A 16,839-nucleotide genomic window follows, 5' to 3' on the forward strand; every position below is an offset into this window, starting at 1 on the left:
AAATACTAAGCCCTTGGGATTCTTGGTGATCCAAATCAAAGAAACAGCTATATATTGTATTTACCAGATGATGACCTGCAATATTGTCTTCTGGCCCTATATCTGACAATCACAGTAACAGCTGAGATTGGTAACATCTTTCACTTTCTAGAAATTGTCATAGGCACTGGGAACTTACTTAACTCCCTCAACAGAGTAGACTACATGCTAATCTAACTACAAGGGAACAAAAGCTCACACTGAGCAAATAGCATGCTGAAAGCCACCCTGCTACAAAATCACAGACAGGACTCAGAAGGCCCAAATGTAGCTTAGGACAGAATGTGTACTCGGCACATAGCAGGCCCTGGGTTCAATTCTCTACTTCACAAAAAAAGGTCACAAGACTGATTTCAAATCAAATCCATCAACCCACTATGGCTCCAAGAACTGGGAGAAAATACCAACTTGAATTCATTATCTCGTTTTGCTTCTCCTCCTTTTCAGTTAACCAGCAATCTAAACAACAGTTCAGGTTTCTGAACTGCCCTCACCTACATATTCATTCTGGTGTTTTCCTAAATGACTTTTCAAATTCAGGTAAATGAAACAAAGGATATTTGAGTATGACCAGTGACAAAGAGAAAGACTGTGAACCATCGAGGTTACTAATCCTCTTGAGAGTTTACCCAAATCTGCCATCCATGTAATGAAGTGGAAATATTTTATTGTTTCATATTTTACAAATACTTTCTGAGCTCCAAATTTGTGCTGGATTTATAGTTACAAGTAGAACTAATATATAGATGCTCCTACATGGAGTATACAGTCTGGTACAAAGAAAAAGCAAATTCTGAGCAACTAGATGTAGTTATAGACACAACAAATGCTGTCAAAGTTTAGAGCACCATGACCATGCAGGGGAGGTGGACCCTAAACTGTGCAGTCCAGAGAAACCTCTTTGAGGAAGTCACATTTTAGTTGAGGTGTGAAACATGAAAAGGAAACAACCATGAAAAAGAGAAACAGCAAACACTTCCAGGCAGTGGAATGGCAGGCACAAAGATCTCTGAGGGGAGAGACAGCTTGTTCCAAGAAGTTATAACCGCCATGGATACAAATTAGAGACTTCTTTCTACATAATAGATACCAATGCCTCTGAATATCAGTGCATATAAATGTATACAATGTAAGGTATAATTTGAATTATTATTTTCAAAACACTTAAACATGAGTTTAGAAATGATATCTAGACTTTTTTCATCACTGCATTTCACATAAAACTTTTGACTTGAGTTTTATAAGAGGATTAACAGATGGACAATATTTTGTACATTTTCATTCACTAGAGAGTAAAGATTTTCATTCTTTAATACTTTTTTGGAAAGCTTCTGGTTGACTTATACAGACTTCATCTTTGCCTTATCATTTCAATCATTTTTTTGTTTGCTTTTTTTGTTGCATTTGACCAGCCCTTCATTCTGCGTCATGTACATCTGTGATGAACCTATGCTTCACATACCTGATGCACCACACTGTCTGTTTTCTAATTCTCTAGAAAACACTTGGGCATCATTTCTACAAGCTAACAGAATGTCAGTTAATAGCACTGGATTCTAAATTCCTTTCAAAATAAGCAAAACCCTCCACAGGCACCTCAAACTTTTAGTGTTGTATCTCAAATGCATCATTGAGTCTATTCTATAACAGATCAACAAGTTCAAGGAATCAGACTCTGAAATTGTGCAAATTTGAGCTCCCCCTCTTAACTGTTTTTATTGGTTGACTTTTCCCAAACAAACTCTAAAACATTACTGGAAATGTTGCCCAGAATACTGTTTGTGTTCCTATGGTAAGTGCTGGCACTAATGTTTGTACTGGTGCTATAACCAACTGCTACAACCTAGTACTCTCTACACCTTAAACATTGTTGCTGTTCTATGGTTCAGACATTCAACACCCTGGCCTAGCAGCCCATGTCAGCAGGATGTCATGTTTTCTGAAAGCTCAGGTTCCTTTCCCAATTTCTGGAGGCCATTTGCATTCAGATCTTCAAAACAGACCGGGTTGATCCTCCTGGTATCTTTTTTGGCTGCATTTCCCTCTGAGATCTTCTTTATTCTCCTATTCAAGAACATTTATTACTCTTGTGGGAGACCAGATTCAGTTAGCAGCAAGTACATGGTGGCTCAGAACTACCTGTAATTCCAGCTCAAAAGGATCCAACAATCTCTTCTGGCCTCCACTAGCTCCCAGAACTTGTGGTAGATATACATCCTTGTAGGCAATGACATACTTATGTAAAAATAAATAAATCTTTCTAAAATAACTAGAAATGGGATTTACAAATGACTTCTGTACAACTCTTAGGTGTATACTCAAAAGACTTTATATTGTACTGAAAAGACTCTAGCACATCCATGTTCATCAAGGCTCAACTCACAATACCTAGAAAAGGGAATCAAAACAGATGTTCGTGAACAACTGGATTGATAAGAAAAATAAAGGATATTATATTCTTCTGTTAAATTTTATTTTATCTGAGGGGATGTTTCAAGGGTGTATGTAAAGGTACAGAAAATAAACGGGGTAGAGATGTATGATATGAAAGACACAAAGGATGAACAAAAGTAATAAATATAAAATAAAAGTAAGTAATAGGCTCATTCATGTTAATAGATTGAGATTGAACATTGGTCAGTTTAGCTCTCTCCCATGTTGCATATGGATGTGATATGACCCCAGTCTAAATTCCAGCATTCCCCTCTGTAGACAGACTTTTCCCAATATGCCCATGAAAATACATAACAATTTTGAGAAATAACAATGAGGGAAGACTCACATATCATCTCTTTAAGCCCACTATAAAACTAAAATAGCCGAAACAGTGTGCTCATATATAAGTATAGACTTGTAAGTCAATATAGCAAAATAAAGAACTACAAATCCACACTTGAAAGTCATTTTCAGCATAAGTGATTTAATAATAAAATAGTCATCTCAAATTGTGCCAAATCAAGTCAGTGGATGAATAAAATTAATCTTAAAACTTATTTCCTACAAAAGCAAAACCCCAAAGAGATCATATACCTAGAATGTAAAGATAAAACTATACAATTTGTAAGGTAAAGCAACTAAAAATCTTTGCAACTTTGAAGTAGACAGAGTCCAGTGTGACAGGATCAACCACAAAAAAAAATAGAATAAATTTTATCAAAATGTTTAACTCTTAATCTGGGTATTTTATTAGGAAAATAAATTTTCAGGACTGTAGAGATGTCTCGGTGTTTAAGAACTACTTGCTACTTCCACATTAAGGGTTCAGCGCTAAGGAGGCAGAGGCAGGTGGAGCTCTGTGTGTTCGAGGCCAACTCAGACAGAGAAACATAGTTTCAAAAAACAAAAAATAAATAAATAAATAATAAGGATGCAGCCACATCTGTTGCTGTCATCACAGTGCTCCCTGCACATGATTTCATGAGCAAATTCGTCTCTGCCTGAGTTGTTTCATGGCGTTTTTCACCTCCTCATTCCTCAAGGTGTAAATGAGAGGATTCAACAAAGGGGTGACCACTGTGTAGAAGACAGAGACCACCTTATCAATGGAAAAGCTGGAGTCTGGCCGAGTGTAGAGGAAAATACATGGCCCAAAGAACAGGGCAACCACCATGAAGTGGGAGGAACAGGTGGACAGGGCTTTCCGACGACCTTCAGCTGACTGTTTTCGAAGAGAAAACAGGATTACAGTGTAGGAAGTGACTAAGGCTAGGAAGCAGGTGAGGGAGATGGTTCCGCTATTGGACACGATCAGAATCCCTGTGAGGTACGTGTCTGTGCAGGCCAGCTTGATGACAGGAGGCACATCACAGAAGTAGCTGTCGATAACGTTCGGGCCACAGTAGGGGAGACGAATAGTCAAGACGGTCTGCACAAGTGAATGAACTGTGCCCCCCGCCCACAGGGCAAAGACAAGCTGTACACAGACTTTCATGTTCATCACAGTGGGGTAGCGCAAAGGAATGCAGATAGCCACGTAGCGGTCATATGCCATGATTGTCAGCAGAAAGATCTCAGCACAAGCGAACAGATGTAGGAAGAAGAGCTGCGCGATGCAGCTGTCGAAGGAGATGCTCTTCCTCTCCAAAAGCAACCCCTCCAGCATCTTGGGCACCGTGACAGACGAGTGGCAGATGTCAATGAAGGAGAGATTGCTCAGAAAGAAGTACATGGGAGTGTGCAGGCGTGGACTGAAGACTATGGTAACAACAATGGCAATGTTCCCCAGAAGAGTTAGTATGTAAGTGACTGTAAACGGTATGAAAAACAGAATCTCCAACACCCAGCTGTCAGTGAGGCCCAGGAAGACAAACTCAGTCACTCTTGTTTGGTTTAGAGCTCCCATTTAATGAGTGTTCCAGAGGATCTGGGTAGGGTAAATTTAAATTATCCTGAATAACACAGGAATAAGGTGATTGAAATGACTGTTTTCCCATGAGGTTTAGTATGAATAGGTAAGTTATCCCAAATCCTTACCCTTTACCTAGCTATTTTCATTTTAGAATAATCCACCAATAGTATCAGATTAGAATTCTAAAATCGTAAAACTCCAACTAAAACTACTCATTATTTGACTTTTGCTATTAAGACGGCAACCTTCAAAAACTTAACAGTCTTTTGTTTCGTCCAATATGGGGTCCTTTTGTGGCCATTAAAATACTATTTATTTTTTACTTGATTTCTTTTTTATTATTCCAAAGCACTGACTTTAGGAAACTCTCCTGATTCAATAAAAACCTGTTTCTCTTTCATAATTATTTTATTATACTGAAAGTGGGAAATTTAGTTTTATTCTCATTAGCTAAACTTTTCTTTAAAAGTACAGAAGTAATAGAAAGATTGTAAGGACCAGAGGACCAGAAAAACCTGTTAGAAGATAGTGTCTCCTAGAAATGACAGGGAAACACAAGTAACATTTAACATTCAATAGGCTGAGCAGGTTGCATTTTCATTCTTATGTATGTATATATGTATATAAATATTGTATATATACATATATTGCGTATATATGATAATAATTAAGGAAAATGAGGCCATAAATTTGAAAGGGAGCAAGGGATGGTATATGGAAGGGTATGGAAGGAGGAAAAGGAAGGGGGAAAATAACATAATCAGATTTTAATTGTACAAAACTTCTAATTTTTCAAAAGGTAATAACCACATGATATACCTCTTACAGCACTTTTCAGATGCCTTGTTACTGTAGGTTTCCAAAACCATTTTATTTGTACTAAAATAACTTCTTAGGCATTGTGAATCCAATCATTCCCTCACAATAGAACTATTAGGCCACAATTATGATTCTTTAGATTTTGTATTATGACTTTTCTGTCAAGAAATATTATGTACAAATACTATCACATTGCTCCTAATTGTTCCTTCTGGTTAGACAACCATAAACTATAAGATAATTAGCCTAAATCATCAAAAAATGAAACTTTGATTCAAATATTTTACTTAAGGTAAGGTAATCTCTTACAGAGTCCAAACTGCAGGAAAAGCTAAATGTGGGGGAATATTTAGCCTAGCACTATTTGAAGCAACCTAACAGTTATGTGATTGGGATGGGGGAGTCTAAATGAATGCAGTGAAACATGACTAGACTTGTATCCAGCCCAGAAATGATGATGGCAAGATTACCAATATACCAACTGTTAAGACAGCACAGAGGGGTGGTACTTGACAGAAAATTTCCTCAACATCTTGCTAGATGGTAGTGCTATATAAACAAAAGGCAAAGAGAAGATGGAAAAAAATGGCAGAACACATAAGACAGAGGAGGAGACTATTCTCTTATTCAAAAAAACCCTTAAAATTTGACAGTAAAAGACAAGGGATCAAATTAAAAATGAGCAAAGAATATAAACACAAAGATCACAGAAAAGGAAGCACAAATGAGAAGTAAGTACGTCTAAGTGAAAGTTGCTCAACTTCAGTGGAAGTTAGAGACTAAAACCAAATACATTTGTTTTTGTCACATCGACAAAAGCAAGAAAACCAGATTATTTTTTACATGGTGTTACTCAAAGTCAATATTCTTAAAACCTTTTGTGGGAGATAAGTTGGCAGTACCAAAGAGAATTTTAATGTCTATACTTCTAGACCAAAGAATCCCATTTTCAAAACTGCATTTTTTTTCTTTCTTTTTTTTTTAGGACTGTATTCATAGGACTAAGGAAACTGGCAATTAGTAACGAAAGATACATGCTTATTGAAATATTTGTTTGGAGGACAAGTGGGGCAAAAGGCATCACAAGAAAACACATAGAATCAACTTACCTAGTCTCATAAGGGCTCACAAAGAGTGAGCCCACAACCAGGGAGCCTGCAAGGGACTGACCAAGGGACTGACGTACGCTCTCAGCATGTGTGTGACAGTCACAGTCGTATAGCTTGCTCCCCCTATGGGACTCCTAACAGTGGGATCAGGGGCTGTCTCTGACTCTTTCACTGGCTTTTGGAATCCTTCCCCTCATACTGGAATGCCTTGCCCAGCCTTAACACCTGGAGAGGTGCTTAGTCTTACTGCAACTTGATATGTCATGATTTGTTGATATCCATAGGAGACCTGCCCTTTCCTGAACAGAAACAGAGTGGACTGGGGGTGGGAACAGAGGAATGTGGGGGAAGGACCTGGGAGGAGGAAAGGGAAGGAAACTGTGACCAAGATGTAAAATTAATTTTAAAAGAAATACTTTTTAGCAAAGCAGGGTATTTGAAACAAACAATAGTTATCAATACAGAAATAAAGTTTAAGTTTTATCTTATTATTTTAGGGGCATGGATGTTTTGCCTGAATGTAAGTCTGTGCCTGTGTTGGTGGTGACTAGCAAAGCATGTCAGATCTCCTGGGACTGAAGTTACCGACAACTGGGAGCGGTCATGTGGGTGCTAGGAATTGAACTCTGGTCCTATGGAAGAGTAGCTCTTAACTGCTGATCCCTATAAATAAATAATTTTTAGTACAGACACAATGTGGAATACAGTGGAACCATTAATGAATTTGTTTTATGCATAGTTACCTAAGGCAGTGCTTCTCAACATGGCTACAGATAAGAGCTACTTAAACTATTTTTATAAATTTTAATATCCAGGCTCACCTCAAACAATTAACTCATCTTTCCTTGGTGATTCCAATGTATAGTCACAATCACAAACATCTAATTTCAAAGAAAAGTCAATAGCATATTAAATGAAAAGAATCTATTATGAATATATTGTGAATCTTGAGAAAGGAGGGAGAAAGGAAGGAAGGAAGAAAAAGAAAGGAAGGAAGAACAAAGAAAGGAATCAAGAGACATTCGTGAATGCATATATGTACATGTATGTCTTTTAAATGCAAAGATATATATTTATTTCTATTTGCATGTCTTTCTAAAATAGTAGATGTTGAAGAATACTCATTAATTTTAATATTGTCTGCTTCTATAAGCATGGCATTGAAAAGAATAGGAAGAATTTTATTAATTCTTATGTTATATTCTATAATTATTTACATACTGGGCATGTTTTAAAAATAGAATATTAAAGAAATGTATGGCGAGAAGGTAATCAAAACACGATGACTTCCTGAGTTGCTTTGTCTGTGTCTAAGGAATTATGACAAGGTTGCATAGTTGTTTCTCTTGCTTTGTGAAACAGTCTCCCTGTACTGCTCAGGCTGGCCTGGAACTCTTTTTGTAGCCCAGGGTAACCTTGAATCTACAGCCTTCCCACGTCAGTCCCATAAGAGCTGGAGTTACAGGCAAGTGCAAAAATATCTAGCTACAATTGTATCTTTTATAAATAAATTTGCTTGTGCTGGCCATCATCTCTGTCATCACTAAAACATAAAGCCACACGGCCATTTTGATTTGGTTTGAGTTTTTTTAATGATACTGGTAACTGAACCTCCTTAACCTATGCGGCTGGGCAAGCACTCTACCTCTGAGTTATATTATCAATCTATGAGGACTTTCAAACACAGAAAAACTTAAACTTATTACCTTGAAAAATAAGGATGTGAAATAAGAAATAGTAAATTCAAATTATTGAGTAAAAAAAATGTTAAGAAATGCCTCTTCAGTTGGGCAGTGGTGGCACACACCTTTAATCCCAGCACTTGGGAGGCAAAGACAGGTGGACTCTATGAGTTGGAGACCAGCCTGGTCTAGAAACTGAGTTCCAAGACAGCTAGAACTGTTTCACAGAGAAACTCTGTCTCAAAAACAAGCAAAAAAGCCTCTTTGTGGGCCAGGAAAAGACGCCCCTGGCCCCTCACTCTCTGACTCACAGACAGCTGCAGCACTCAGAAAGCAGGCCCATGCCGCAAGCCCGGGCAACACCTTTGCAGAGGCACTGGTGAGTTGGCTCTGAGGGTGTGAGAATGGGAGAGCTGGTCACATACACACACACATACACACACACACACACACACACACACACACACACACACCCTGTCTGCCAGCCAGGTGGTGGTAAGAGCAAAGGAAAGATGTGCACTCCCCACCCAACCCCATCCCATTGTCCCTACCACCTGTGGTTGGCGAGAGAGCTGACCCTCCCCCTTACCAGCCACAGAACTAGACAAAGTGGGTCCTGCACCTTTCCTGGGCAGCACAGTAGAGCTGGACCTGAAGGCGTGTGTAAGTGTTGGATAGCCAACCCTGAGGGCATGAAAACCGGAGAATTAACCCTACCTCTTGCTCATCGCCACAAAGGGCAAACTTGTCAAGGCAATACAGGCAAGCTCACCCTGGTGGTGAGGACCGTCCTGGTGGTGGCTGACGAACTCAGCAACTATCCAGGCCCAGAACCAAGGTAACATCCACTGCATCTATGATCTGCTGGAGCACATGAAGGGACAGGTCCTGCAGACTCAAAGCTGCAGAATTTCCACAACACATCACAACAACAGAAGTCCAAGAGGACTCCCAGGGAGGTCCCAGCATTGATAGTGTGGCAGAAACCAGCGGCCTTGAACCAGACCAATGACCCTTTGTAATGAACACTTGTAGTAAAGATACATGGATGAAAGGGCTCACTGCATGACCCACTGTGTCACACCACAGCTTCCAAGAAAAGACTGATGTTTTCCTATTTTTTTTAATTTCTTCTCTTAAATTTTACTTTATTTAGGGGAGGGTGTTGCAAAGGCAGAGGGCAGGTGTGAAGGAACGAGGAAATGAATGGAATCAAAATTCATGACGTGAAAGACACAAAGAATAAATAAAAAGAAAGTTTTTTTAAAAAAATGTCTGTTTAAGGCTGTAGTGTAGCCCTGAGGTCAAGTATTCACTTAACATACACACACACACACACACACACACACACACACACACACACACACCACAGACACACACACCACAGACACACACAGCAGAAATGGAAGCAGAGAGAGGGAAGGTGGAAGGAAAGAATTCCTCCTTTATTGACTTAGTAATAGGCCTTTTAAATAAAGAAAATTATTATCCAGATGTTGTGACACACCCCTGTAATCTTAGCACTGGAGTCTGAGGAGGAGGGACCAAACTTTTCAAAGCCTGCATGCTAAAAAGACAACAGTGCCATGCTGCTTAAAACACACTAAATGAAAAGTAAGCAGGCAAGCATGCACTGGCCTCTAAGGAACAATGGGCCACCACGGTGCAGACACACTCAGACGGGGCTCCTTGGCAAAGGGAAACCTCGGTGTCCATCACAGTAGCCTTTAGCTTCAGGTGTATCCATAAATTGCTGGGCTGCCAAGACCTTACTTGAATGAATCCAGTGTGAGAAAATGTCCTACACCAAGAGAATGTCAGTGGGTAAAAAGAGGCACAGAAGTACTCACAGAGATACCTTAAACTGTTGACAGCCTAGTAAAATAGAGTGCAGTAGGTTTCAGGAAAGTTTTGGCCTGATTTCATCATGTCAGGATTAGAACTCCATCCCATCGCCCACCAGACATGGTCTCCCTGTTTGGCGGTATACTGCAGACAACTACGTTAAATTTATTCTTGACTCTTTTATCAGATTGCACTTATTTTCTTTTTTCCTTTTCTTTCTTTTTTTTTTTTTTTGTCTTTAAAATAAGCTATGTCATGTTTTATCTTTAAGACTCGACTTTTTACCGTATAAATGAGATCACCTGCCTGGTGGCCAACGAACATAGTTGAACGAAGCCTCTGAGAAAGAAAATTGTACTCAGAGAAACACAGGTCTGCCTCCCACTCTGCATGCAGAGAGATGCCTTGACTTCACATCCCACATGCGTGGGTGCCCTCCTGGTGAGGCCCAGAGAACGACCCAGGCAGCCTAAGTAAGCCACCAAGCTCAGGTGGTCCTCAGCATCTTCTCTGGAGCCTCCCAAAGATGGTCTTTGAGCTGCCCAAAGGAGTGCTTTCCTCTGGGGATGGGACAAACAAGCAAAGACTAGGTGACCACATGGTAGTCAGGAGGTTTCCTCTTTGGAAGATTTTGTCAAGCTCAGCATTCATTCCATGACTCTTTTCTAGGAATTGTGCTAGAGATTCAAACAGGAAGAAGCAAAGGGAAGGGAGAGTGTTGATCCCTCCCTACCCCAAGCCCCACAGTCTGCTGAGTCTTTCAGGAATCAGAAGAAAGAAGCAAGTGTTTACAGCGGAATAGAAAAGGCAACCAACCGTAGCCTAAAGTATCTTGAGTAGTCTAGGATAGTGTGTGTGTGTGTGTGGTGTGTACATTCATGCATGTAGGGAAAGTAAAGAGTGTGCATGTATGTGTGTTTGTGTGTGTGTACATTCATGCATGTATGGAAAGTGAAGAGTGTGCATGTACGTGTGTTTGTGTGTACATTAACGCAGAGAGGGAAAGTGAGGAGTGTACGTGTGTGTGTGTGTGTGTGTGTGTGTGTGTGTGTATAAAGGCATGCACATGTGCATGCACATGAGTGCGTGGATGTGAGCACATTTGTAGACTGACACCTCTATAGAAAGCAGCACATTAAAAAATATATATGACAGATTCTGAATAAAGAAAAGGGATTAAAATCAATTTAAGTTAAAAGTACTCCTGTTAAGCTTCTAAATCACATACACACAATGTATCAAATAAATACCTGGAAAAGAATCTGTTCAGTGCGCGTCACAGGATAGCCAGGCTCAGACCCACAAAGGCATGGCAAGGAGCGTTAGTGAAGAGTGTTGGCACGTACCAATGTCCTCTGGCTGTCCAGAAATGGTCTGGCTGGTTCTTATAACGGCATTATGTTCTTTCTTTCACTTTTCTCATAATTCCTACAAGAAATAAAACACAAATAGTAAAATATTTTAAATAAATAACACCCTGATTTAGGTAACTGATCTTCTGTGTGAATAATTATATCATTGCAGTATTGATCCTAAGGGTTATTTTTAAAGATTTTTCCTTCTCTAAATATTTCAAGTTATCCTTTCAAATGTCTTTTTCTTTTTTCTGGCCAAGAAGAGGAGCATTAAGCCTCACTTTTCCAGTATCACTTCAAGCAGTTACTAATCATGACCACCACTAGAACTTATATTAATACTTCCCAGATTTGTCATTCAAAGATAAGACATTCTACACATTTTAGGAGACAAGAAAGCTGTCTATTCTAGGCAATATAAATACATGGCATACTTGATACTAACATTAAGTTTAAAATTTTGTTCTAGGAAAATGTGAGTTGTTAAGGAATCTGTGTCAAATCAAGTTTAGTTAATCTTTGGTTCTTCTGCTGTCCACATGACTTCATAAACACCAAGTGAAGACCGTTTGTGAATTGATATATTTAAAGAATATACTTGGGCAAGTTACTTCACTTTATTCCCATTAAGTGGGAAAAAATAATACTTTAATTACTATGACAGCATTATGAATCAATTTGGCTGAACCTAGATATCTGGTTAGGGACCTAGCTATTGCTGTGATGATATATTTATACATGATTAAAACTTAAATCAGTAAACTCTGGAAAAGCAGATATCCTTAACAGTGTGGACAGGCCTCAGCCATTCATTAGAAAGCCTTACAAGACTGAGTTTCCAGACAGAAGGAAAGACACCTTGGGTCTTCTCTCTCTCTCTCTCTCTCTCTCTCTCTCTCTCTCTCTCTCTCTCTCATTTTGTGTGTGTGTGTGTGTGTGTGTGTGTGTGTGTGTGTGTGTGTGTGTGCGTGCCTGTCTGTCTGTCTCTCTGGAGAACTCTGACTTTATCGCAATGCTTGCAATGGCCTTAAAAATGGCAATGTAGGGAAGGATAGAAATACCACCACCCTGTTCACCCTCACAAGAGATCAATCCCTGGAAGATGACTTTATCTCCTTTAAGTCCTGATCAACATCCATTTTAAGTAAATAACAATAAATTCTTTATAAAGACGAGGTAGGAAAAAGATAGAAAGACTTGTAATCAATCAACCCAGTGGCTCTGTTAAACTCTCCATAAGGCACAAAGCAATAAGCAATTAGTACATCTTTACATATAAGATCTACCAATCTTACCTGTTTAGAATAAATTTTTCCAAACTGACAACAGAAACCATCTTTTCCATTCTTCCATTAATTATTCAGTTCTCCTACACTTTAGACATCTAGGATGTGAAATCTCAGAACACAGAATCCTGCACTGGGCATATCTCAGGCTTGCAAACTCTGGGGTTTTTATCCATCAAACACAAGATCTTGAAGTGATCATTGAATGGTTCTAGTTGAACTTGCCATCAATGAATGCCCAGGTGCATTATTAAAAGTTTCATGACTCAATACATTTCCTGTTATTAGTATCACTCATTTAGCAATTTAATAAATGGACCATAAACCCACTAACCTCTAACTAAGGAAGTGTCCAAAGCTTTCACAGTTTCCATGACATCAGCTTGTGTGGCCAGGAAGCACTGCACTGCACACCAGGGATGTAAGGTGGGGCAGTACCCTTGAATTGGAAGATGTTTTGTAGAACTCCATGTATATAAAATATCCAAAATAGGCAAATCTGTAAATGTTGAAAGTAGATGAATTGTTTCCAGGGGCCAAAAGGATAGAAAAATGAAGTAGCCTGCTTGACAGCGTGTGTTCCTTTTTTAAGATGTGGAAAATGTTCAAAACTTAGATTTGATTTTATGATTCCATTAGTATAGATAAAAAAATTGCATTGTGAGCTATAACAATAAGGTTAGTAAACTATGAGTGATAGAAATCATTCAGTTAAAAGCTTGTATTTTTTTTGCTCTAATCTACTTTTAAATGTTTTCATTAATTCTTTCAGAACTTTATACATTTGTGTCAGAGCCCACTCTGACAGGAATTTTCAGGGGCTACCTAGGAGGGGGCGCAAGGTTACAGGAAATGGCAGATTAAGAGAAATGGAGATTGCAACCTGAACTCTGAAACACAGCTTTCTCCAATACTGAGGGGGCTTAAGAGGTGAGTGAACAGCCACATGGCAGGACGCCCCACTCTCTAGGACCTGCTCAGTGGGACAAAACTCCTGGGCCCTCCCCTAATCCACTTGACTTTTCTAGCCAGCCAGCAGGGAGTTTCCTGTGGCTAGGCTCCCCCCAAACCCAAACTCATTCCCACTCAGCCACATCCCAGTCCCAATCCCACCTATCCTCTTGAAACCTCGGTGGAACTCTGAAACACAGCTTGCTCCAAATGTTTGCTACAACACAGAGGGGATTAAGATACAGCACCAAGAGAGCAGGTGTATAGAGACCTCAGAGGCTTTCTGAGACAAACACTGACAGTACAGAGCAAAACAAGAAAAACCCCCACACACTCAGACGGCCACAACAAGAATTGGACCAAGATACAAAGACACTGCTGGCCTCATTTGAAGGGACAGATGGGTAGATACCAATACAAGAATTCCTCCAACAACCAAAAAGCAACATGGTAACACCAGAACCCAGCAGACACACAACAGAAAGACTTGATCATCCTAACCCAGAAGAAGCAGAAGAAAACAATTTTAAATATAACATTATGAAAATGATGAAGACCATTAAAGAGGAAATGGAAAACTACCTTAAAGAAATGGAGAAGAAGACATACAAAAAAATTGAAGAAATTAATAAATCCCTCAAAGAAAACCAAGAAAAAATAATCAAACGGGTAAAGAAAACAGTTCAGACTTGAAAACTGAAATAAAGGAAATAAACAAAACACGAACCAAGGGAATTCTGGATATGAAAATCTGGGTAAACAAACAGGAATTCCAGAGACAAGTATAACCAAAAGAATACAAGAGATAGAAGAAAGAATCTCAGGCACTGAAAATAGTATAGAGGAAACAGACTCATTGGTCAAAGAAAACATTAAATCCAAGTCTTAACACAAAACATCCAGGAAATCTGGGACACCATTAAAAGACCAAACCTAAGAATAATAGGGGTCGAAGAAGGAGAAGAACTCCAGCTCAAAGGCACAGAAAATATATTCAACAAAATCATAGAAGAAACTTTTCCCAACCTAAGAAGGATATCCCTATGAAGGGACAAGAAGCTTACTGAATACTAAATAGACTAGCTCAAAATAAAAATTCCCCCACCACATAATAATCAAAACACAGAACATACAGAAAAAAAGAAAGGATATTAAGAGTTGCAAAGGAAAAAGATCAAGTAACATATAAAGATAAACCCATCAGAATTACACCCGACTTCACAATGGAAAACATGAAAGCCTGGATAGATGTGCTGCAGACACTAAGAGAACATGGATGGAAGCCCAGACTACTATACCCAGTAAAACTTTTATTCACCATTGGTGGAGAAAACAAGATATTTCATGACAAAAACAGATTTAAAAAATACCTATCCACAAATCCAGCCCTACAGAAAGTACTAGAAGAAAAACTCCAGCAAAAGGAAGCTAACTGCACCCACAGAAAGACGGGCATCTGGTAATCCTCCACCAGCATAACCCAAAAACAGGAAAAATACAAACACTACTACTGAAAAATAACTGAAATTAACAGCCACTGGTCATTAATATCACTTAATATCAATGGACTCTATTCACCTATAAAAAAGACACAGGCTAAGAGAATGAATATGAAAACAGGATCCAGCTTTCTGCTGTTTACAAGAAAAACACTTCAACCTCAAAGACAGATACTACCTCAGAGTAAAGAGTTGAGAAAAGGTTTTCCAATCGAATGGACCTAAGAAACAAGCAAGTGTAGCTATCCTAATATTTAATAAAATTGATTTCAAACTAAAACCAGTCAGAACAGATGGAGAAGGACACTTTATACTCATAACAGGAATGCAGTCCAAATCCTGAACATCCATGCCCCTAATACAAAAACACCTACATATGTAAGAGAAACATTACTAAAACTTAAATGACACATCAAACCGCACACACTAACAGTAGGAGACTTCAACACTCCACTCTCGCCAATGGACAGGTCCACCAAACAGAAACTTAACAGAGAAAAAGAAAACTAACAGGTGTCATGAATCAAATGGACTTAACAGACATCCATAGAACATTCCACCCAAACAAAAAAGAATATACCTTCTTCACAGCACCTCATGGAACCTTCACTAAAATTAATAACATACTCAGTAACAAAGCAAACCTCCACAAATACAAAAATAAAAAATGGAGTAACCCCCTGTATCTTATAGGATCCCCATGGAGCAAAGTTAGGATTTAACAACAATACTACTATCAGAAAGCCTACAAACTCATGGAAATTGAACAGTCAACTACTGAACCACCTCTGGGTCAAGAATGAAATTAAAGACTTCCTTGAATTCAACAAAAATGAAGGCACAACATGTTCAAACATATGCGACACTATGAAAGCAGTGCTAAGAGGAAAATTCATATCACTAAGTGCTCACATAAAGAAAATGAAAAAAGTTCACATTAGAGACTTAATAGCACACCTGAAAGCTCTAGAAAAAAAAGCAGCAGACTCACCCAGGATCAGTTGGAGACAGGAAATAATCAAACTGAGGACTAAAATCAACAAAATAGAAACAAAGAAAACGATACAAAGAATCAGTAAAACAAAGAGCTGGTTCTTTGAGAAAATCAACAAGATTGACAACCCTTTAGCCAAACTAATCAAAAGGCAGAGAGAGAACATCCAAATTAACAAAATCAGAAATGAGAAGGGGAACATAACAACAGACACCAAAGTAATTCAGAGAATCATTATGTCATACTACAAAAACCTACACTCCACAAAATTTAAAAATGTAAAAAAATGGGCAAATTTTTAGATAGATACCATATACCAAAATTAAATCAAGATCAGGTGAGCAATTTAAATACACCTGTAGACTGCAAGAAAATAGAAGCTGTCATCAAAAATCTCCCAATCAAAAAAAAAAGCCCAGGGCCAGATGGTTTTAGTACAGATTCTACCAGAACTTCCAAGAAGAGCTAAAACCTATACTCCTCAAAGTGTTACACATATTAGAAACAGAAGGGACATTGCCAAACTCTTTTTATGAGGCTACAGTTACCCTGACACCAAAACTGTACAAAGACTCAACCAAGAAAGAATTGCAGACCAATCTCACTCATGAACATGTATGCAAAAAATACTCAATAAAATACTGTAAACCAAATCCAAGAACACATCAAAAAAAATCCATCATGATTAAGTCAGTTTCATCCAGGAGATGCAGGGCTGGTTCAACATATGAAAATCTATCTACGTAATCCATCATATAAATAAACTGAAAGAAAAAACATGATCATTTCATTAGATGCTTAAAAATCATTTGACAAAATCCAATACCCCTTCATGATAAAGGTCTTGGAGAAATCACAGATACAAGGAACATATCCAAATATAATAAAAGCAATATACAGCAAGCCAACAGC

The 16,839-nt window shown here is 38.6% G+C and overlaps 1 protein-coding gene across 1 annotated transcript; it reads right to left on the reverse strand.

Moving 5' to 3' along the window:
- Positions 1 to 3,454: 3,454 nt before the first annotated feature.
- On the reverse strand, positions 3,455 to 4,381 carry Or4e2 (olfactory receptor family 4 subfamily E member 2). Its single transcript, XM_048435579.2, has one exon. The coding sequence runs from the start codon at positions 4,379 to 4,381 to the stop codon at positions 3,455 to 3,457; it is 927 nt and encodes a 308-aa protein (XP_048291536.1).
- Positions 4,382 to 16,839: the final 12,458 nt, after the last annotated feature.

This window comes from Myodes glareolus, chromosome 12 (assembly GCF_982192425.1).
Source record: "Myodes glareolus chromosome 12, mMyoGla1.1, whole genome shotgun sequence".
In the NCBI taxonomy this organism is placed as follows: domain Eukaryota; kingdom Metazoa; phylum Chordata; class Mammalia; order Rodentia; family Cricetidae; genus Myodes; species Myodes glareolus.

What these genes read in the sequence shown, in the direction of transcription:
- Or4e2 (XM_048435579.2), bottom strand. Translation starts at nt 4,381, where the DNA reads ATGGGAGCTCTAAACCAAACAAGAGTGACTGAGTTTGTCTTCCTGGGC.